We start from the raw sequence: 23553 nt of genomic DNA, 5'->3' as shown, positions 1-23553 counted from the left end.
ACTATATATATGTATATAAAATATATGTATATAAAATATATTTTAAGGAACAACATAATATTCACTGTGGCCTGATTTCACTCTATAAAATCTGGGTTCCAGATGTGAGTGGCCAATATGTGGTACTTCTCTACCCCACTTAGGTCACTTACGTTCTGGTTGTTTTATTTTATTAATTCTATATCCTCACCAAAAAAGGAATCTGTAAGTTCACGATGCTTTCTAAATACCTCCTGTAGTGATTTTTATCTGAAAGTAATAATTTTTTCCTGCCTTCTTGAGAAAATATGTCTGAACCATGTCCAATGGGATAAATTTCATTATCTACCCACAGAGATAGTGTCTGACCATCCAAGAGAAAAATGAGCATGTTGATTGAGGGTTTTCCCATCTGCACTGAAGACAGAGAAGGAGACATTACAGGAGTTATCTTTCTAAAACTTGATTCAGTACCTGATAACTACCATTCACCTTCTCTTTGATGATTTGTGTGGGCATCAGGTTGACAGGTAAGGAGGGAAGAGCACTGAAGTTTATAGGTAAGGATGCCCTCACCTTCTGTAAAAGTACAATGCTAGAGGAAATGCAACACCACCTACCAAAGCTGATTGGTTTTTGCTGAGGTCATGAACACGATCTCATAACAAACAAAGTCATTGATAGTTCTTTTGCTGTTCAGACATTTCTAGCTTGGGCTTTTCAGATATCACGAATCATTCTTAGTAATAAAGGAGAAATAGTGCAGTCATCTCCATTGTGATAAGAGACAATTTTTACAAAAAAAAAAAAAAGCACATTCAGGGGAATCAAGACTCTGCATGGAAGTATATCTTATGAACTGAATGTTTCAAAAGCACAAACAAAAGTTTTATTTTGTTCTCTACAATAATATAAAATTAATGTCAAGGTAATCAATTATTTCCTTCAACCAATATTATTCTGAAATGGAGAAATATTACCAGTAATGAAAGCAAGTAATTTTTAGGTATCTTCCAAACCTTCCAGAAAATTATGTCCACCATTGATTTGTATTTCCCAACTATAAAATGAAAATGTCTTCCTTGAAAAATCAATTCCTTCTCTTCTAGTCAAATAAACACTGTTCCAACTAAGAGTTAAAATAATCTGCCCTGGTTGTGTACCTGCAAATAAACTGGCATGTCTCATTGCCTCATGGAAACAGTAGGAAAAATTTCATTAGGAGGACAGTGAAAAATAAATAGCAATAGTTAGTCAGTTCTGAACTTTAACTTCTCTGAGTTAAACTTATTTGAACAATTACAATACAGCAGAAAACTTTGTTTTCTTTACCTCCTATAAAGTTTTCTTCACCTCCTATAAAGTTTTCTTCTTTTACTAACTGCAAAGCAATAATTCCACAGCATTAAAAGACTATGTCTTCACACAGATCTCTTCATTGTGGTTGATATCTGCTTAAACAATGCAGGGGTCCAGAAAGTGAATTATTTTTTGAACTCTAGAGAACACTTGTGAGACTCTGCTGCTGTTTCCAGAAACATTTACTGCTTCCACCATTTCTCATGACCACTTCAATCAGAACTTGAATAGCTAGGAAAAGATTTGTATGAACAGCCAGTCTTCAAAAGTATTGATATTTTAGACAGTACTTGGAAGCTACTGCAACATTATGAAACAGTAACTCTAATTTCATTTTAACTCAAGTGGACCTCAAAATTAGATCATATTGTCTGATATACTGTAATTTTACTGAGCTGAAAATCAGTTGTTGTTAGAGATAAACTGCAAGATACTGCTTTGTGTTTGTGGTTCAAAGCTCATTTTAAGAGTTGCACAATGTCATGAGCACAAAACACTTCAAATTATTGGCTCAGACAAATTCCCATGTCAGTTGTTCTTAGATTCATTAGGTTATCAGTCACTTCACAGAAAGGTATTCTTGCATGCAGATAAAAAGGGTGTATCATCTCTATAGGTCTTCTAATCCAGAGTCCTTCAAACATTTCTGTTGTTCAGTGTTCTCATCTCTATTTTCTTTTGGTATTCCCACAGTAACCTCTGAGTGCATCTCCATTTGCATTGACATATGTTGCTGTTGGATAAAAATTACATAATGCACAACATTTGCATTCAGTGGTATCACCAATTCTAAATACTGTTACAAACACACTACTTATTTGATGTATCTGGAAGCAGTACAGGTTACTTACCCTGTCACAACTGGAATACAGAGATCATATGAGTTACTCTCTCAATCTACAACTTGCTCACAGGTAAATTTACTTAGTTTTCTGAGCCCTAATTTTATTGCTTGACACCCTGCAGGATGATGTTACTATGTACCTAAGGTTTATGTCAAAGTCACAGTCTAACCTTCAGGGGTTATATTTATTGGTTGGATAAAAGAGATTATCTCAGCACCATTCCCCACAGCTGTCCTAAGACTTTCCGTGTGTCCTTTGTTATTTCAGGTGTCAGCAATATTTGAGATACTGATATGTTCCATATGTTTTATTTAATTATCTTTCCTAGAAGTGCCATCAACAGTCACTTGAGTCACAAGATCGGTGTCATCTCAGTCACTTGTTGCAATCATCTAGACAGTAATGACACAGCTATATTGAGGTCTGCCTGTCAAGGGTTTATTCAGTGTAACAGTTTGGAGACAGAAATCACTTCTTTGTCTGTCAGTGATATTAAATATAGTTTTTGTGGTGATCATTGATCGTGGTAGTTTTTTATTTATATATTGAATACTAAGACCCTTAATAGCAGTGCATGAAGTTCAAGCATTGAGGGAGATATAGAATATAAGTTTGATGGTGACGATTTTGTTTTTACATTCTACCAGCCCATATGTGTTGGCCAAAATGGGTGTTATAGCTAATTTGCACACCATTACTGGTAAAATGACGAGAAGGATTTTTGCACAGGAAGCGTGATAAATATGGCACATTTGTGTTCAATTGGGTCAAATTATTTTGACCAGAAGTGTCACAGCAATTACTCTGAATCTTGAAAATAAGAGAAATAGAAGATTTGGCTTCAGGCTAGTTCTGTAGCTCTTGAGCTTTTCTGAGAAGATGACTACAGAGAAGAAGAGGAGCACAGTCTGCTTTTGGGAGCCAGCCCAAGTCTTGGGGAATGAACTTCAGGTGCAAGTCAAAACACTTCAATCTTGTAATTTGTGATATGATTATATATCATATGATTATATAGCATACATTGTTTTTCCAATAAATTCGTTTTGAGAAAGTAAAATTAAAAAAAAAAAAAGATGCCCCTTGCCTCACAATTCAAATTATGATTTGTGGATTGAGATGATCTGTGGTTTCTGTCAGAGTTTGAAATCATGTAGATATACTAAAAACCAAACCACAGCATTACATGGTATACATTTTTCCCTTGGGGAAGAAGTGGCATGACATCTCACATTGGCCATTTCAAGTTACACTGCTGAATGGGCTACTAGGAGATATTTTGATATTGCAGTGTAAGTACAGTAATACAGTAGAATACAGTAAAATTAATAGAAATCCTGCAGAGGCTCTGAAAAAATATTTTGAGCATATAGAGCAGAGAGGATCCTCATGGCAGTTTCCTATTTCAATGATGTTTTCCCCCAAAAAAACATAGTTTCAGCACACCTGTGCCTTCTCATCATGTGTTGCAGGAGAATGAGGTAAGAGGCCATCTTACGATGCCTCCTAGAGTACAGTTCACTGTGTAGCTTCTAGGGAGTTCCAGGGATCTAAACTACTACCTGACTGACATATTTTTTTCCTATAATTCACACAGTGACAGACAGCAATAAGAAACATTGAATTGTGAGAGCCAAGGAGCTCCGTTAATGATAGTCACAAAAAATATTGCAAATATTTTGTTTCCATTTTGCCCAGTTGACTTATACTTTGCCATCAGATAAGCAAACATCTGAACTTACAGCACATCAGCTCTTCAAAAGTACACACCTCTGTACATGTCTTTGTCGCGCAGCAGGTGCACAGCTGGGGTAGGTTATATTGCACTCATTATGGACCCTCCTCTTATTTGCAATAAGAATATGCACAATTATTACAACATAACCAATGACTTGCAGATCTCCACAAAAAAATCCACTTGCAGATCTCCTTTGATAACAGGCCTACATGCTTAGACAACTAATATCCCATAACTATTTTCAGGGAGTCAGGGTGATCACTCCTTCCAACTCAGCGTATTCTGTGATTCTGTAAAATGTTGGTCCATTGAGTGTGAAAGCATCTTTAGGTGCACCAGGCATTAAAGTCCCCTGAGGATTTTCTCCATTCTGTCTGCTGAGATAATTGTCCTATAATCTCCACAGGTTTTCTGTTCTCTTCTGACTTCACTAGAAATATTCTGCATGCTTTTTCCCAGTCTTTCTTAAAAATTACATGCTGCTCCAAATGTAATGTACCATTCCAATGGCAAGTAATATCATGAGTGTTGATGTAGTGAGATAAAAAAGACAGACACGTTACCTGGTGATGAGTCTCATCTGTTAACCAAGTTTTGATATTATCTGAAGGATGTGGAACAGGCATAGTTATAACTTCCAGGCAACTATACCTACAAGACAAGTGATACAGGCACATGACTATTGTTGTCTGCAGGAACAGATCAGTCAATAATGCTTTGTAATATATATTCCAATTGGACAGGCATCTACCACTTCTAAAGCCATTTCATCATTTTTTTGTTTCACTGCAGACATTTTTCTCAACACTTTCCCTAGCTCTTCTTCAGCCTGCCTGGTTTTTAGCCTGCCAGTTTTAAGAGAACTGATGGATATACACAAACATATGATTTCCAAGCAAAGTGAGAACTTGTGGCATGCTACTACGTCTGTAGCTTAAAAAGTCATCCCTATATGTGCTCTTCATAATTAAAAATTGATAACTTCTTTTATATGAATCAGGAACAATATTTTATCATTAATTAAATAATCAATTTACTTTTAATAAGAGTTCCATTTACATACTGCATTACCTTCCATATATTAAGGTATCTTGAGTTATCTTCCTATCCTGAACAAGTTTATTTTTCAATTCAAGAAAGCTTTCAGTGCCATGTCAATAGGAAAGCTATGTAGCCAGGCTGAAAAGTAGTGACATGGAGAAAGTTGGCTGCCTTAACTGTTGGTGGGTGTAGGACCACTACTATTACTTTTCTGTACTAATAGTAATCATACAGCAAAGCAAATTCTTTCCGTCACCCTGACTTCCTTTTTTTTATTTATTTCTTGTAAACTGTCCAGCTTAGAGTAAAAAACTGCTTTCATTACACCCATGGATTATGAAATGAAATTGGGCAACATGACAAGTGCAGTTCAACTTTTACATGATTAACATTGGTGGTCTTAAATGCAGAACCTGCAAAAGGATAGGGCAAAGTCACACTGAGGATAGAGAGGCAGCAGTGAGAGTAAAATTAAAATATGTCACTTATTGTGGCAAAAAGACATCTGAGAGTAAGGTGGGAGACTGGAGCTGCAGGGGACTGCAGTGGGAGCTGTGAGTTAAGAATTATAAGGCTCACCAAGCCATAACGCCTGGCACTCCTTTGTTAGAACAATAGTCGGAAATGCACAATTAACTGCTTCTGGCAAACATAACTTATCTGAGAAGATCTGTGTTTGACTTTTATCCATTGTATAGTTTCCCCTCATCCTGATGTCCCTTCCACCAGAAATTTATACAGCCTTCCAGAAATGCACACTACCTTCTACATGCATACATCAGCAAACCTCCAAGGAAAATCAGAAGACAAAACAATGTGGTGCTTAGCAGCAGGACATTCACTGTCTTTTCTTAAAAAAAAGAAGAGAGCAAAGTAATGTTAATAATGTGGCAGTGGCTAGGGTAGTTCATAAATGGGTGAACTATAAATAGTTGGATGACTCATAAATATTATACTATTCCTAAACTGTCACAGATTTAAAGAAACATTTTCTCAAGACTTTTTAGGGGAAAGGGGTTTCTGACTTCAGCGCTGTTCCTTCCTTCTCCTTTTAGCCCTCAGCCTTGATCCAGCACTTTCTCTTGCTTCATTCCTCTCTCGTAGTCTCCATCCCCATTTTTCCTGAAACTCTGCTCTCATGTGCTGGGCATGACCTTTCATGCTGCTGGATACTTCCATCCAGCCTTGATTCCTCTGGATATCAACCCCTCTGTCTGTCTGCTGTCGGCACTCATGCTGCTGCTCCAACTGTCCTTGGATTCCTGCTGTTGCCACCTCCCATCTCCACACGCTATGAGTCCCCTGCTGCTACTTCCTCACCCCTTCACAGCTGTAACCGATTTAAGGAAAAATGAAAATAAAAGCATTTTGTTAAACAAAATATTCTCTTTTATTCAAGAAGCAACATTTGGTTTCTATTATACTTACCTTTTTTAAACCTGCTTGGCATAGTCCTAAAGAAATATGTATATATACATCTTTATACTGTATCAGATACTACTGCTCTGTACCTTGCATTTCTTCCTCCAAAATACCCCAAACACCAAAATACAAATGTCTTTGGTTGACTCAAAAGTGTATTTCTTGCAAATTTTATTTTTTGTTTAATATCTAGTCTTAGAACCACAACTAGTTTGGATCAGTTTGAATGAAATACTTTGAAGAAAGACAGAAAGGAACAGCTCTTAAAATGCTAATAGCCTGAGGCCAGTTAAACAGTGGATTTAGGTTCAATCTAGATCAAAATCAAAGAACAAAAAGATGAAACTTAAGTTCTGAGTTTCAGCCCATCTGTAGTTTAAACCAAGTATGTTATGGATTTCCACAAATTTTATATGAAGAAAAGACTCAAAAACTTGTGGGCAGAACTGTGTATAGGAATAAGCTTATTTCACTCTTGCCTTTGGAGCTGAGGGCTCAGAAAACTTTTTCTGAACAATCTCTGGACTCTGTAGAAGAAATTCTTTTGTTTGAGGTGATTGCTCTGCATCATTCTGCTCACCACTATTGCAGACACACACAGGAGAAGAGGAAATTCTGGTCTTAGCAGCAGCTGAACCACAAAGAGGTTTGCTCCTCCTGCTTTCCTACTTCATGCATTTTGTAAAACAGCAAGAAAAAGAAGCAAATATATTCATTTTATGGTGGGGGGGTTTCAGATGCAAATGCTTAAACTTTGTCACAAATAACAGTACTTTGAAACCAAAACAAGTGGCTTGGTTTGCAAAAATGCAGAACACCTCTGAATTACTATTAACTTCAAAGCAATATATGAATGCTCATCAACTCCAAAAATTAGACCAATTATTTAAAGTTTTTACATATGAATAAAGCTGATCCAACACTTCTTTTTTTAGCAGAAAGTTTCTATAGTAAACATCTCAGTTCAGTTTAAATTGAGAGGGTTTTTTTGAGGGCATATGCTAATTCCAATGAAGAATTAATGTGTTCCCCATGAGAAAATTAACAAATTCTTTTCATGTCAAAGGAACATTTCAGAACAAATATTTTAGTTATGTTTTGAATTATGTTATTTCATTTTGATGTTTCAGCTTTTTTTTAAATGGAGGCTGAAATGTCTTTTTAAAATATATTCTTAAAGAAATGTAACACATTTCCTAGATGAAACTCTGGAATGTCATGGAGAAGCAAAGAAAAACCAGGTCATGGCATGCTTCTTCAAGACTCGGCAGAAACAGATCCTGCAACACCAGAAAAATTGACACATTTTAAAATAAAAATATTAAATGGGTGCTTTTCCTTTCAGGTTACTCCACATAATATCCACTTATACATGTTCTGAATTAGAAGCAGGCAAAATAATTTCAACAGAATACAAAGTAAAATGGACAGAAAGAGGTTTGCCTGAGCACATGACCCTTCAATGCAATACATTGACAGATTCTTTTTATGAAAGCCACCAATCCTGCCCAAGTAGGAAGAAGGGAAATTGCTGCATCACATGAAATTATGCATCTGTGCAGTATGCTCCAGGGTTAGTCATCATGCTGCACTGAACACATGCAGATATCACAGCTTATGTGCAATGGTGGTCTTGTCCACAAGAAGCTTTCCTGAAGTGGAGGAAACATGCAGTGACTGTTGAACCTCAACAACAGCTGTATCAAAAGCTGGGAAAGCAATGGTGATGAAAACATTCGAAGGAGAGTTGCTGAGAGCAAGGTTTGGCAGGCTGGAACCAGAACAGGTGACTTCCTAACTCCATTTCCTTCTTCTGGTGAGAGGCTGGAAGGGGGTGAGTAAATCTACATTTCTCAATCCAGAAAACGCTTCAAATTTCCCCTGTCTACACATCAGATGTGTTTGACCTTACACCAGGCAGACAGACCAGGCACTCCCCTCTATGCTGTGGTCCCAGGCTTGCTCTGTCTTCAGTGAGAAGAAAGGAGAATCTCCCAAGAGCAATTCAAGATGATGATGTCCTTGTCTTCTTAACCACAGTGAACACGAAGAACAATTAGGTTTCTCTCTCCTGCTATTTCACAAGTGAAATGCTTTTGAAATGAAACTAATGATTCCAGCCAACGAAGGTTTCAGCAGATCAATGGGATATAGCAGGGCATCTGATAGACTAGGCAGCCAACATCCAGTAAACCCCATAACTGAATTTACATTCAATCCATTGCAAAAATAATAATATCTAGCTTTGCATTTCCTGTCTTCAGGTAAATATGTACTTGAAGTTCAATAGGTCAAAAAGACATATTCCAAATACACAGCTATTGCATTAAAGGAAGATAATAGCATTGTACGTTGTTTTTTTTTTATCTCAATACACAGACACAACTTTCTCTCTATAAATATAGCATCACACAATTATGCTACTTCCCCTTTACCTAAACTGACATCAGGAAACTTCTACTTGTGGAAGCATTTTTCTCATCATGGAAAGTACAAGTACACCAATGTTAAAATCTAGTCATAGGAGGTGAAGGAAAAGTATTACAAGGCTCTTGTTTACTTGTGAGCTGAAGGGGCCAGAGAACATATATTTAAATATTCCTGTCTCTGTCAGATAAGAAATTATTCCCCCAATGTAATAAAAGAAATCTTACTTAGTCCTTAAAGACTATGTGATTTGATGAATGTTACGACTTTTGTGGATTTCTTGGATTTTCGTGGATTTCTTGCATTTTTAGAGATGCTTGGGCTGTCCTTTGCAGGGCAGTCCTGAGGGTGTTGGGACCTTGTCAGCTGCTGACCATAATTTTTTCTATGGGCTGTCAAGAATCAGGTGTAGTTTAACTCAGGAGAACAGCCCTGTGCTAAACTGCCTCAGGACCAGGGAGGTAGAACTCAGACTAAAGACTCTCCTTCCCTACAGCAGAGCTGTCTGAGCCTGGTGCATGCCATGGACCCCTAGGTACTGTTAAGGCCCAATAACACAACCTGAAGAAGAATAAAGGCAGTAATGAGGTAAATATGTCAAATGGTAATAATATAGCTCATGGTAAGGGTTATGAATAGTAAGTACATGATAACTTACCACCATGAATAACCACTGGCTCACTCCATTCACTCCAGATCTTGTTTCTTATGCATATCTCTTTCTTTGCCCTCACTTGTACTGCACATTTGTTTGCTGGTTTATGAAATGGATACTTATAGTTCTCTTCAGTGACATTTACAATCTACCAAGATAGGTTTAGGAGGTTATTTTGGATGATTTTGCATTGCAGTTCATACAGATATAAATCTAGAGATGTCAAATACTATTATTTGCATTTCTAACTAGTAGGAAGAGATTTTCAAAACAAGTTCTTATGTCCAGACAAATCTGACTCTTGTCTGATGTGTTAGAACTGAAAATGAAGAGAGACTGGAACTGATAAGAAAGAAGTAGGTATCATTTATAGTAGGACAGTAAGAATTTGAAAACACTGATTCCCTTTTAATTTTTATGGCATCACGTGTAGAACAAACACAATAACTATGAAACTGCAAGTTTTAAGATTTTTATGTAGGTAGTATGCTATACTTTCTTCTATTGTAGAATAAAATCTTGCATTTTTCAGCTGAAGGATGCTCACTACTTTTGTAACTATCCTGAAACATCCTTAATTGTGCCTATAAAAGAAAGAACACTACTTCAAAAGATCAAGTCCAAACATGGAGTGGCAGAGTTTAAAGCAGAGTGATCTCTAAATTACACATCACTTTTGAAAACTGAAGTAAACTTCTGTAAATAAACAATGCTAAGAATTTAAGAAGGAATAAAAACAGAAAGCAGGAGAGGAAACTTTTGCTTATAAAAATTAAAAGTGATGTTAGAAAGTTGCAAAGTAGAAAATATGAGTCCCAGACACAGGGAGGCACAGAAACTTTGCTTCTTTGTTGTTAGGAAAGCATGATGTCCTGTTCTCCTCATCCTGACTGTTGTGGTGTGGATTTTACCCTATGTACCATGCCACTTCTTTCTCTTCTCTTTAAGACTTTCCCAGATCTCCTGCTTATTTATTTTTTGTGGTGTCCAAAGCACAAGACGAAACTTAAGGTGAAACTCAGTAGCTGGAAGGGCAAATTAGTCACAACCTACATCTTACATGTGACATGCAAGTCATATATACTTGAATAGTATTTGACCTTTGCCTAAGAACATGGAATGATTGACTCAGTTTGTGGTTCTCTGCAGTCCACAGACCATTTTGTCTTCTGCATTGCTGTCTATATTTTAATTCCTTATTTTGTATTGACACGTTTGACCTGTACTTCCTAATCACAGAATTTTCCTTATTACTGAATTTTGGCTTGTTTATTTCAGACTTACCCAACATTGCAGATTCTAATCTTGTTTCCCATGACACTTACCAAGCCTTCCTAGTTTCCAGACACCTGCAAACTTAACTCCAATCCGCATCACAGTATTATTATTTGTGCTTGTAAGTATTCAGTAAGTCATGTCTTCAGGTATTCAGAATAAATGAATATAGACTTGTATATTTTAATCATTATGCTCTTACATGTTCTTCAACAAATATCTACAAGCCTGCTTACAGATTCCCTAATACGTCAACACATTAAGTCTCTGTGATTAAGTGGCATTAACACATTAAGTGGCAGTGATTAAGACCTTGGTTTGGTCAGGATACAGAATATAAAGCTTACTCCATTCTTCTCCCTCCCGTGTCTCCTGTAATACTACACCAGTTTTCTTCTTTAACTTTGTCACCCCAGCCCCAGGCATTTTGTGCTCCTTGGCTAGGTAATTACCATTTTAATCATTACTAACTGATTATCCTCAAATCTACCTTAAAGCCCCTCTCACTTGGTTGGTGCCCTTGTATGTCTTTTTTTGTTATTGCTGTGGCTACCTCTCTTCTGTCTGATGTGCCCCTGTGATTTTCCACTTCTGTAGGTGATTATTCGCTTCCGTACCTCAATGATTTTTCTTCGCTTTCCTCTCCTATGTTTATATCCTTCAGATGTGTGCAAAGGAGAGGAGCAAGAGAGAGAAAAGAAAAATAAAAGCAGCATATTCTATCTAAGTAAGGCTGCTGGACTATTTTTTGTATGTGAGATTTCCTTCCAGAGAGCGGGAGGTGTTAGGAAGCTGGAAACAGAGGCTGTGGTGGCCATGTGAACACTGAGGATTGCAGGATCCCCCTGCTCACCTCGGGCACATCCCAGCCCTGCAGTAGAAGGGGACCCCTTACTCCCACCCCTCTCTGCTTCCACCTCCTTTGCTCTGAGTCTGGAAACAGGAAGTAAATCAGTGTGCATGGGCAGGGAGTCAGAACATCTCCAGCATACTGCTGAACAGAATACCAAGGTTCCAGCATGAACCACCCTCGCTCCCTCTGCTCTTTGCCTTCCACAGTTAGGAGCTTTGTGAGTAGACAGGGACTAGGCCCTGGAATTCTCTGCCAGGGGTTTTGAAGTATTAGGCTTGGGAATGGTTTAGGGAATTATAATTATTTGCAGAGGTGGACAGCTATCTGTCTGCTGGAAAACCTTGAAGGGGACTGGGAAGATTTGGCATGTCCATGCCAGACCCAAGCTCTTTTTCTGGATGCTTCCAGCCCTGTTCTGGAAGCTGATTAGCAGTATCAGCACTGTATCTGAATTAATAAACCCTACTATAATTTATGACTATAACTTTATGTGATCATTAATGTATACTCATTGCACTTCTCCTTTCTACTTTGTCAAGCAAAAAGTGGATACACATCGATTTAGTCATGGATTCTTTCAGGGTGTAATTTTCTTTTAAATGTTTGCCACCAGCTTAGATAAGGCTTTTATTGTTACAGTACTGTGCACTGACTGAGGTGTGTGTTAGATGAAATTTAGGTTCTTAAAACAAAACCAGCTTCAATGACAGCTTGAATAAAATCATCAAATATTCAGAAAATTCACATTCCAATACATATCTGAATTTCATACTTAACGATATTCTGCATTAAGTGCTTTGCTTTCTAATCTTTGGGAGTTCAAAAAAAATATGCATGAAAACTTTTCTGCTTTCATTTCCAGGTAATTTCAAAATGCCATTGGATCATTTAGTCACCATATAGCATTACCTAAACTACAACACTGCTCTATTTCTTACTGCTAGATTAAGAGATGCTGTTGCAATATCATGAAAGATTTTTAAATACATACAATGTATCCAAAAAAGAGAAATAATCCTTTTGGTGATGTATTTAGAAATAACAAAAATAACCTGTGAGGGTTTTTTTCTTTAAAAATATGACCAAAGTAACTGCTAAACCTTTCTTTTTATCAATACTCCTTTTTCTACAACAAAAAAGTCAGTACAATCTATGTGATAGTAATGTGGAAGTCAAATTCAAGATGAGAAGAAAAAATCATCCAATTCACTTCAATGCAAGCTTGACTCTGAAAGATTTTATAAAATGTGTTGGTTTTCCTTTTTTTTACCAGAAAGACAATTTGGATTAATTATTAAAGACCTTGGGATATCTTTAAAGTTTGTTTGACATTAATCCCTGTTAAATTCAAGGGATGCCTAGTTTTTATGGAAGTTATGTTATACGTACTAAGTGTATTACCAAAAAACTTACTACCTTAAGATCTGTTATTTTCACTTGATACAAAAAGCACTTGTTATTTGCAGAACCAATAGTGGGTGGCGGTTTCCAGTGAATTTTAATACTTCTGTTTTCAAGGGAAACTGAGACGTTGTTTGGTGGGTTCAGCTTCTCTGAAAAATAGAGCACAAAGAGACCTTCTGTGCCTCATGCTCTTTCACATATTTATGCTGATGGAAAACAAATGCAGTATGTTACTCCTGTGTAAAATACACAGCTAAGTATTTGGGGGTTTGCCACACCCAGAGGAGACATTCAGTGAGTGACATAGGGAGATGGGTTTTTTCAGGGAAGGTAGCAAGGGTGGGCAGGAGGAGCAGGGCCTCTCCAGAGTCTGTGCTGGTGTTGAAGAGACCTCCAGTCTGCTACAGGCTCCATGCCATGTAGGATATGTGTCTTGTGGGATATCCCAAATGTACCCACAAGCCTGGTAGTATTACTTTGAAAAAAATGGAATTTCATCTCTCACAGAGGGGTTACTGAAGGGGCACTAGCACTTGGCAGGTGTCATAAAATCATGGAATGGTTTTGCTTGGAAAAAGCCTTAAAGATCATCTATTTCCAGCCCCTCTGCCATGGGCAGCACCACCTTCCACTAGACCAGATTGCTCAAAGCCCCATCCACGCTGGCCCTGAACACTTCCAAGGATAGGGCATCCACAACGTCTCTGGACAATCTCTTGCCCGGACAGCCTGTCTGATTCAACAAATGAAGTTTTCTACTGATGCTTAAGAAATATATCTCTCTCTCTCTCTCTCTCTCCTGTAAATGAGCAGGCAAGCACTTGCTATGGAGGAAGTACAGGGTTGGAAGCAAGGGACATTTGGGTCCCCAGGATTTTAGCCTCGGATTTAGGTAAGCAAGTCTACAGTTGTTTTTTTAGCAGGGCATGTGCTAGGGTACTGATCCTCAGTGTGTGCTGGAGTACCCAAGCATCCTCAGTCCTCTGCAGCTGCTGCTGTATTTGCTGCGCAGGGAAGAACCGAAGCTGGAGTTTTCTGAAAAAGCCCTCCCGGCAGAGGCAGAAGTGCATAGCAGGTGTCTGTAGACAGGGTCAGCGAGGTTTGTGGCAGACATGACTGCCATGTGATGCCATAGAGAAAAAAACAGAGAGAGGCAGAAAGGGTGAGTGGCAGCATGACTGGTCCATACAGCTGCTGTGCCTGCTCTAGCAGCCTTGAGGATAGGAGCTCATCATCCAGGGGATCATGAACCATGAAAGGTGAAGACAGTAAGCAGCAGGGGTTTTTTTGTTTGTTTGTTCATCTCTGAAGTACTATTCCCAGACCATCTCCCCCTTCTGTGAGAATACCAAGAGTAGGAAAAAAATTTTTTCATCCTTTTTCAGATGTTATCTGGAAATTTCTTTAGCCCACACACACACTGAAAGACAGGACTCAGTTGTTTTGGTGCTAGCTGCAGTACAGGGCATACATGGGTCCTGTTTTGTCAGACTATATGTCATACTACTGGAAAGAAGCTTGAATTGTGGGGGCTGGTAACTAGCAGCAGGACAGTGGGCCTCCAGGACTGTGCAAGGGCTAGGGTTAAGGCCAGATGGAGGCTTTCCTGTTGAAGAATGTTGGGAGAGGTCTTTAAAGACCATCTAGTCCACTCTCCTGCACTGAGTGAAGACATCTGCAACTACATCAGGTTGCTCAGAGCTCCATCCAACCTAACCTTGAATTTTTCCAGGGATGGAGCATCTATCACCTCTCTGGGCAACCTGTTCCAGTATTTTACCGTATGTAAAAAACATCTTTCTTATATGTCATCAAATCAATCCTCCTTCAGATTAAAACCATTACCCCTTTGTCCCAGTGTAACAGGTACTGCTAAAGAAGGGGAACCCAGATACAAATGTCCCTTCCTCATGTGTGTGACCTGAAGGATACACTCTTTCCTGAAGGGAAGGGACAGCCCTGACTTGCAATGGAGCCTTGCAAAAGTCAGCTACTTATACAGTGAAAAACATCCCCTGCAAGCACACTCAGATTTTGCTGTGCCCTACCAAAGCTTGGCAGTGGGATCAGAGGCAAGGAGAGCTAACAGGGCTTCTGCCTGGAGCTGAGAAGTGAGCAGAAGCTGTTGGCTGAACCAGCTGTGACTGATGTGCAGCCCTCACGATGGCTAAAGTTTGGTAAGGTGGGAAGGGGAGAAGGGTAGGAAGGAAACACTGGCAGCCTGGCCTCCTCAAAGAGGGGGTGGTGGCTGCCCTGAGCAGGGGGAAGGAGACTGAGTGGATGGAGAGAGAAGCAGGGAACAGATAGCCTGATCTCTCCTATTTATCCTGCTGCTCATTCCTGCCCACCTTAGCCCTGTGGTCCCTGGGGACAGTCTAGAAAAAAGCATCTTCCCAGTCTACTATGAAAACACCTAATACAGCCTTCCTGTGGATTACTTCCCTCTCTCACTTCCCCACACACACACTTTTTTTGTCTTTTCAGGAAAATCTGAATTTCCTGAAAATGGTTTATTTTCCTAAAACAGAATATGCTGCTTATAGTTAACTCTGATTGCAGTGTAAAGCTCTAGGTAGAGCAAATAATTCTAATGTCTTAGAATAGAATAAATAAGATCTATCTCAGAATACATTTTGATAGTTTTGAATTATATTTTTTCTATCCCTTGAGTTATGATGGATTCCCATGTTGCAGGTCTGGAATGTTAATAACTTAAAAAGCATTTGAATCTGCAGTCTCTGCTAAAATTCAAGTGAACTTTTACCCATGAGATTAATTCAAACTTCCTGGAGAAGTAAGGAAAAATAATTTTATATGATCATTCAAAACTGTCAATAATTAAAAATAACTGCCAAGATATTTTTAGCTTAAAAAATAAATAAAAGTGCTACTAATGTTTGAGAACATTCATATTCTTAAATTCAGGTTATAAATGAGACTTGTGACAGACTGCTTATGCTCTTTCTTTTTTATTTATGCTTCCTCAGCACTATAAAAATAAGGAAAAGGATAAGAAAATATAAGAATTAGTGAAAAGAAGGGCATAATGCTGTTAAATATAATTTTCTCATACTGGTTTATCTTTTATTTTTAAATGACAATTCGAGGTAAATGATGTTATTACATTAGAGAAAAAACCCTCAAACTTTGAACCATAATCAATTTTGTTTCATCTTTATGTAAAATTCCCACGTAGATGAATGTCTATATAGTTAGAATTAATACTCTGTCACACTGCCCTATTTTCTTTTTATGCTTTCCATGAAATAATCAATAAATGAATTTTCTGTAAGTGATAATAGACAAGACTTACCTATTTTCTGAGGTGTAAAAGTTTTGTAATAAGACAGTTCTCTCGAATTATTTCTGAAATCTCTTGCTGTTATGTTTAAATCGATTTTCCTTGATGGTTGAAAATACATTTCCTTCATATGGCATCCAATATTTTTCTTTCTTGCATTTTTAATATATTGCTGGCATTCAAACAATTTTCCTACATGCCTGTGAGTAGGAAAATATGAGTTTTGTAAAACAAACACTTGGGTACAAAATATGCCTTCGTACTTATTTTGCTCAAGACACTTGCCTGTATGAAGAAAAGATCTGGATATCTTCAGGAGCTTCTGCTTTGATGTTCCAAGTGCAATTGAAAAAGGAAATGTTGTATATGATGCATGAAAGATTTTGAATATAGACTGCAACAAAGAAAGGGGAAAAAGAAAGAATTATGTTTATTTTATATTGCTTTTCTAATAACAATATGAAGGTTTCCTTTACAAACTCATTATGTAGCCTTATTTCTAGAAGCATGAATAAGTTATAGGTAAGAACAAATAGGTCTTTTGGCTTTTTAGACAATCACAACCAAGAAGCACTTCTGCTTCTACCACCAAAGCCTTACTAACACACTTAAAAAAAATGTCCAGAATAGAAGCTGAAAAGCTCTGATCTTTTAAGAATTCCTGAAACCATTTGATACAGAAGACAATCTTCATAAGACACAAGTTGATAAGGAAAACGAAGAGAATGGTTGGGTTTTTCTGCCACCTTGCTCAACAAAGCTGGAGTTTTCTGAATCTGAACATGTCTAATAAAGGAAATAATTCTGCATGCTGGTGTTATGGATCATATTCTTAACAAATCCATACCAAAAAAAGTAGCAGAAGATAATAATGGGCTTTCGGAAATTATGTCTCCAAGACAGGACATTATCAAAAATGCTTGAACGTCTTAACAACACATAGGAAATAGCTGACCTGGAGGTGCTTTGTAAGTAAATTCTGACCAGTCACTCTCCTTAATTATGTCTTCTGTTTCTTTTGCAAAAAGCTGTGTCTTAACTTTAGCCTTAAAGCCAGAATGTAACTCAAGACGTATTATCTTTTTCTTTTCCTGCAGTCTTTCCTAAGAGGAGGAAGAAGAAATTGCATGAAGGTAGTGTGATGCTAAGTTTTGAAGGGGAAATTATGCAAATTCGTCTACTGAATGAAGCAATACATTATTTCACTTTAAACTATGTGTAATCACCGAAGAACTTACTTTCCTTTCCTGAGTAGAATTGAAGAACCTATAACTCAAAATATACTTCACAGTGTATTTCTCAGTTTCTTCTTTTGTCAGGTTATTGTTCCAGGACAAAATGACTCTTGAATCATGCTTGGTAATCCACAGAACATTATGTAGCCCAAGTGCATCTGCAATTACAATGATATTACATAGAGGAAAAGAGGCCCACCCCTCGGTACACAAAAGATTTGGCTCTCAGCAAGGCTTGCACACCCAGTAGCTCTACCAGGACCTCTGTTCTTACATGGAGTAGGTGATTTCTGAGCTTTGCTGAATATGACTTTCAGCAGTAAGAATCATATTTACCTACCTGCAGCTCTCAAAATTAGTTGATTCAGTTTTACCTGTCTTGGACACCTCTCCTAGCACAGGTTCCCATTTCTCTCCATGGGCTATAGAGAGTGCCTTGACAAGAAGTTCAGATGAGATATCTGGGATGGCTAGTGTAGGATGAATTGTTACTTAATACTTTACTTACCCATTACTTTGCGTTGTCCGCTTGCCAGACTAGTGGAAAACTCTGTCTTACACTGGTAAAAGCTTAATATCAGCATGACAGGAAGAACTGTAACACATGCCATAGCTAATGCTTTGGGCCACGGGTCTGAAGAAACTGAGACTCTTTAGTTCTGAGTTTGGTTGAAAAAGCAGTTATAACATGACATTTCCATTTTGCATCTGTGAAATAATATGAAAGTGTCACATAACCACTTAAGAGATGTCTAAAGCATAAAAAGTAAATATGAAATGACATAGAAACATAGAATCATAAAAGATGCTGAGTTGGAAGGGATGCATCAGGATCATCGAGTCCAGCTCTTGAACCTGCACAGGACACCCCAAGAATCACACCATGAGCCTGAGAGTGTTGTTGAAACACTTCTTGCATCAGACAGGTTTAGTGGTATGACCATTTCCCTGGGGAGCCTGTTCCAGGGCTCAACTACCCTTTGGGTGTAAAACCTTTTCCTGATATCCAACCTAAACCTCCTCTCACTCAGCTTGATGTTTTCTCAAGTCCTGTCACTGGCTACGAGAGTGAACAGATCAGTATTTTGCCCCTCAGCTTTCCCCCATGAGGATGTTTAGCATATGTTTAATATATGTTTAACATATGTTTAACATATGTTTAAGAGGTCTTGTTGATTGGTGCCTTCTGTTCCCAGGGTGTTTGTATTCAAGCCCACTCTTTGACTGGGTGCCAAGGCCGAGGAGGACATGAATGCCATACTGCACTGTTTTTGAATCACAGTACTGCTTAGACTGCAATATGACACCCGGATACGACACTGCTGATACTGAAAGCAGACAGTTTAGGTAGGACTCACCTGACATAACTTTGACTAGATACAAACCCAGAAGCTCTATTTGTATGAGTTATCTAGCCTCTAGGGACTGTGGAGCAGCTGTCATTTCTAAGTCTGGGATTCCTGTTAGTTGGTTCAGGAGGTTACAAACTATAAGGAGAGATGAATCCTGCCATTTTAAGAAGTGAGTATAAGCAAGAGTACTTCAGGTGTTTGGTAAATTTGGGATGTGGTAAGCAAGTAGGTTCCAGAATGATCAAAGTTGGTTTCAGAAAGACAGCACTGTTTCTTCTCTGATGCATGAGTATTCATTCCAAGGTTGCTTTAATGTAAAACAACTTCTGAGACCTTCTGAGTTCTCCACAGAATTCATGTGCCTCTGCGTTCAGAATCTTTCACTCACTAACTGATTTGTCTTGGCTCTGATTGTTTTCAGTTTTAAATCCTCAGACACGTTCTATCCAGGGATCAGCACCTGGAGCCATATCAAAATGTTCACCAAGGACTAACAAGTGGCAGTGGTCATGTAGAGAAAAATGTGTGAATGTTCAGCATATCCAAAAATTCTGTAATGAGGTTTCCAGGAAAAAAAATGCACATACACATGCATACATATACAGATTAATTTATAGTGCTATTTTGGCACAATGCAGTGAAAAAGAGATCACTTAATGAGTGATGTCATCGTTTATGAAGTGCAGTGGAAAAAGTAATAACACAAAGCTTTAAGGCAGAGTTTTCCCCATCTGGTTCATTCTGGGAGTGGTCTCAGCTGTAGCACTACCGGTGACTATAGTATGCATGTCACAGCATGCACATGGCCAAAAAAAAAGAGTAAATTCTCCTGCTTAGTGTACCTGGGTGAGAAACCAATTCAATTGTCTGGTGAGGGAAGGGGTGATCTGGGCCATGAATGGTGCTCCTTGAATGACATGGAGTGTGGCAAGACAAAAAGTCACACAAAATATAAAATGAGAACAAGGAGCTTTCAAGGGTTTATTATTCAACATGTAATGGCTCATCCCTTCCCATGAAATGAAGCAATAAAAACAATCCTAGGAGCATGAATGTACGTTATTAGGAGAAAATGAAAAATAAGGATGGAAAACACTAAGCATAAGCAAGTTAAAATATTTGTGGCTAATATTAACGTTACTTGTCTAGAAAACAAAAGTCAAAAGGGGATGTGGAACAGGAAAAGGAACAAAATAAATCTTACAGTAGCAACAACTTTTGGTGTTAGAAATCAAAATAGAAATAATCTGTGAGGCAACATAAATGAATTCATTTGGAGAGAGGACACACAGGAACAGAGAAGAAAGATTTTTAAAGTAATTCTGAATAAACTTAGAAGAAAGTCAACCAACTTGAGTCAGAGAAAGACATTTCAGGTGACACCATTGCTGTTTCCCAGACGTGAGTTGGTCCAAGCAGTACCTTGTGTACAGGACTGAGAGGCACTTCTCCACTCAGTGCGCAATGAATTCTTGCACCTTCTTCCACTGGCGCTGTGATGGTGGACAGTGTCTGCAGGCTGTGAATAGGACCAGGCAAATGCGTGCAAATAGGTATCTGAAAAGCTCCTAAAAAATATCTGAGACGAATGTACCCTCTAACATCCCTAATTGAACAGCTCTTGATGTTGGGGAAATACTTGGAGAATGGATTGCAGGAGCTGCTAGAATTGTGGATTGTATCTGAGTAACATCTCCTAATGCCACTGCTGTAGACAGAATAGCAAAAGGACAACTGGGCTGACCCCAAAGGGTATTTCTTATGGTTATTTAAAATGAATTGGTTCACAGAAAAGAGTAAAGTGAAAGCACTGAAACATAAGAACACCCAAGATGACCGGGAGGGAACAAAAAGTTGTCCATACATAAAAAGCTTTTAATTCACAATTTGTCAAAGAATACATATTTTCATTTATGCCAGCATAGATGAGCTGAAAGACAGAACATTTCCTCTCAGACAATTGCAGACAGAGCTTTGGAGTCCTCATCCTCTGCTACAAAGAGCTTTGACTTAGTATATGGTGCTGAAATTCAGTCCATGAGATGTAAAATAAAATTCACTGCCTGACAATTTTTTTTAAAAAAGATTCTCTCGTTCTTTTGTCTCTGGAGAAATTCAGACTAGGCAAATGAACTTACAGACAGTCCAATTAATCTAATGGAATAGGAATTATCTTAACAATCTAAATCATCTAAAAAAAATGATAAAGCAAAAAATTAAAAAAAAAAAAATAAAAATTTAAAAACTTGCTTTCCAAGTAGTGCACTGTCCAAAATGCATCTTTAAACTTTTTTTTAATTTAAAAAAGTACTATATATATTTTATTTTTATTTTTTTTTATTTTTTTATTCCCCTTCTTTCATTTCTGAGCTTCAACCACAGTCAATACCTCTTGGTATTGTTGTAAAGCAGTAACGTCTGGTTTACAGCAGTGCATTGTTGGATTAAGAGAAAGTGAAGAGAACTAAGGGGAGCTGCCACCCCATCCACCACTGCAGCTGCAGAGATCGTAATTTGTTGTGCAAAGTCCACCTGGTGAATTTGGGAAGTAGACAGTCAGAGCAAGAAAAATGAAAGTATCAGAAACAAGCTTCACAAAACTTAAGAGCTGTTACTTAGAGTGGAAGAAAAATAAACTCTTTAATTTTAAAAACTCAAGAGACCAGAGAGTTTTCTGAAGTGTAAATCCACACTGTTCATGTGTCTGAATAAGGTTATTTTTGAAAAGTTTGTACAGATGATTATTATATCTTCCTAAACAGAAAAGTTAATGATTTGAGAAATAGTTTTTACACACATATATTTTCTTTGGAAAAAAAAACAGTAAAATTGTCAAAAAACACAATTTCAAATGCTCTTGTAAATAATGTTGTTCCTAAGTTGGAGACTAAGTTCAAACATTAAACAATGAAATCTTTTATTCATGGTTCTAATGCACAGTCTTAGATATAAGGGGAATCACTCAGACTGTTTGTTTGATTAATACTACCTAAAACTTATGCTTCATTTAAGGTTGTTGATTCGTATTTTTCAACACTCTCCACCCCTCCCATCCCATATTTGATAGTAGACAATGTAGAAATTGATCAATGAATGATGAAATAAGCAGTGTAGGTTAAATAAATTTTAAATCTCTGGATGGATGAAGAGTCAAAACAGGAGTACCATTTACTTTTTTTTTTTTTTCCAAAACTTACCTTAATTTTAATGCTCGTTAGATCCTGTGTACCTATGCATCATTTGGGCTGAGAAGCAGGACAGATCAGCACTGGAGAATGTCTTGATTTTGGAGTATAATGAGAAATTGATTCAAAAGACTTCCCTTTTCACAACACACTGCCTCAGAAAAGCCCATTGCCAGGGCCACTTCCCACTGAGGGACTGAAGCACACCTCTGAATACACAAACACTAAATAGAACCTTACCCAAGTTCTTTGAAATACCTTGAAAGAGGCACACCTCTGCCTGACTAACTCAGAAGTCAGAGCTGTTCATATTTTTTTCCTTTTTCTATACACAAGAGAAATGTTTCAAAACTTTTTACATATTGCAGTGAGCTTTTATCTTTTAAGAAGAAGTCAGATTACAGAAGAAATAAAATCACATAGTTCAAGTGTGGTTATGAAGTTAAAATCCCAGAAAGATCCTAGCCTACTTGCCATTGTTCTCCTGGTTTTTCAGTGGCTAATAGGCATCTTTCAGTGCACAATAAATTAAAACAAACACAAACTAGACAGAAAACCAAAATTCACAGAATTAATAAGGAAAAAGAATAAATAAATCTCACTTTTTGAACAGGTGTGACTTTAACTCTTCATATCTGAAGCTTTGCCCAGCCTAACCTCTGAAATTGTCCTTCTACCTGGTTTACCTTATAAATGAAGTTAGTTTGCAGTTATAATATGTCAAATTGCAAGTCATACCAGCAAGTTACGAATGTCATTCAGAGGGGATTTGACTGACTTGATAATAAGTGGGTTTGAAATCAATTTACCACTTTAATCATACACAATTATACTTTGCATTCCAGCTTTCCACCTTAAGTGGGATTTGGAGGGGCAATAATAGATAAAAATTGTTCATTTTTTTTTTTCTGGTAATGTGGTTTGGAACAGATAAACCTTTTTTTTTCACATTAAAAAGTTTATTCACTGAGAATCTGACCCCAGGTTTTGGTGCAAAAATTAACCTAAGGTGTCAAGAATAGATTATTTACTGTCTTTTCAAAAATTGCCAAATTAGGAAAAAGTATAATCCTCTTACGTGTCTCATTTCATAAGCACTGCTGTAGAGGGCTGCAGAGATCAAGGATTATATTTTCTATCATTTACTATCTGGTTTGATCCTCTCCAGAGCACAGAAACTGGCTCTTCTGCTTTGCTTTTCCCCATTTTTAGATACTGGGCACACAGCAGAGAAATGCCGACAAAGGAAGGAGCCCATGCACCCCTCTTGCTTTGATGGCTTATTCAGTGAAGTAATAGAGACCTAAAGATCTTCACTCACATCCCAGGCAGAGGTTGTCACAGTTATGTATGGAAATAGTTTTATTCTTTCAGTAAGTATTCATGTTTTAAAAAGCACAAAAGAACAAACAAACAAACAAAAAATCCAACCAAAGAAATATTATACAGAAGCTCAATAGAATGTTTCAGCTTATTAATATTAAA

The 23553-nt window shown here is 37.6% G+C and overlaps 1 protein-coding gene across 1 annotated transcript; it reads right to left on the bottom strand.

Annotated features, from left to right (window-relative positions):
- Window positions 1–1789: 1789 nt before the first annotated feature.
- Window positions 1790–22171, bottom strand: LOC108498205 (interleukin-5 receptor subunit alpha-like). Its single transcript, XM_017816608.1, has 11 exons — window positions 22081–22171; window positions 18040–18239; window positions 17535–17689; window positions 17252–17399; window positions 16582–16690; window positions 16309–16496; window positions 13008–13144; window positions 9467–9611; window positions 5722–5809; window positions 4482–4569; window positions 1790–2071 (listed from the first exon to the last, which is right to left on the bottom strand). Exons 2-11 carry the CDS (start codon window positions 18140–18142, stop codon window positions 1949–1951), a joined length of 1284 nt encoding a protein of 427 aa, XP_017672097.1. The 5' UTR covers window positions 18143–18239; window positions 22081–22171; the 3' UTR covers window positions 1790–1948.
- Between the last annotated feature and the right edge of the window lie 1382 nt (window positions 22172–23553).

This window comes from Lepidothrix coronata, unplaced genomic scaffold, assembly GCF_001604755.1.
Source record: "Lepidothrix coronata isolate B3197 unplaced genomic scaffold, Lepidothrix_coronata-1.0 Scaffold57, whole genome shotgun sequence".
In the NCBI taxonomy this organism is placed as follows: Eukaryota; Metazoa; Chordata; class Aves; order Passeriformes; family Pipridae; genus Lepidothrix; species Lepidothrix coronata.
This window is presented reverse-complemented; position numbering and strand designations above follow the sequence as displayed.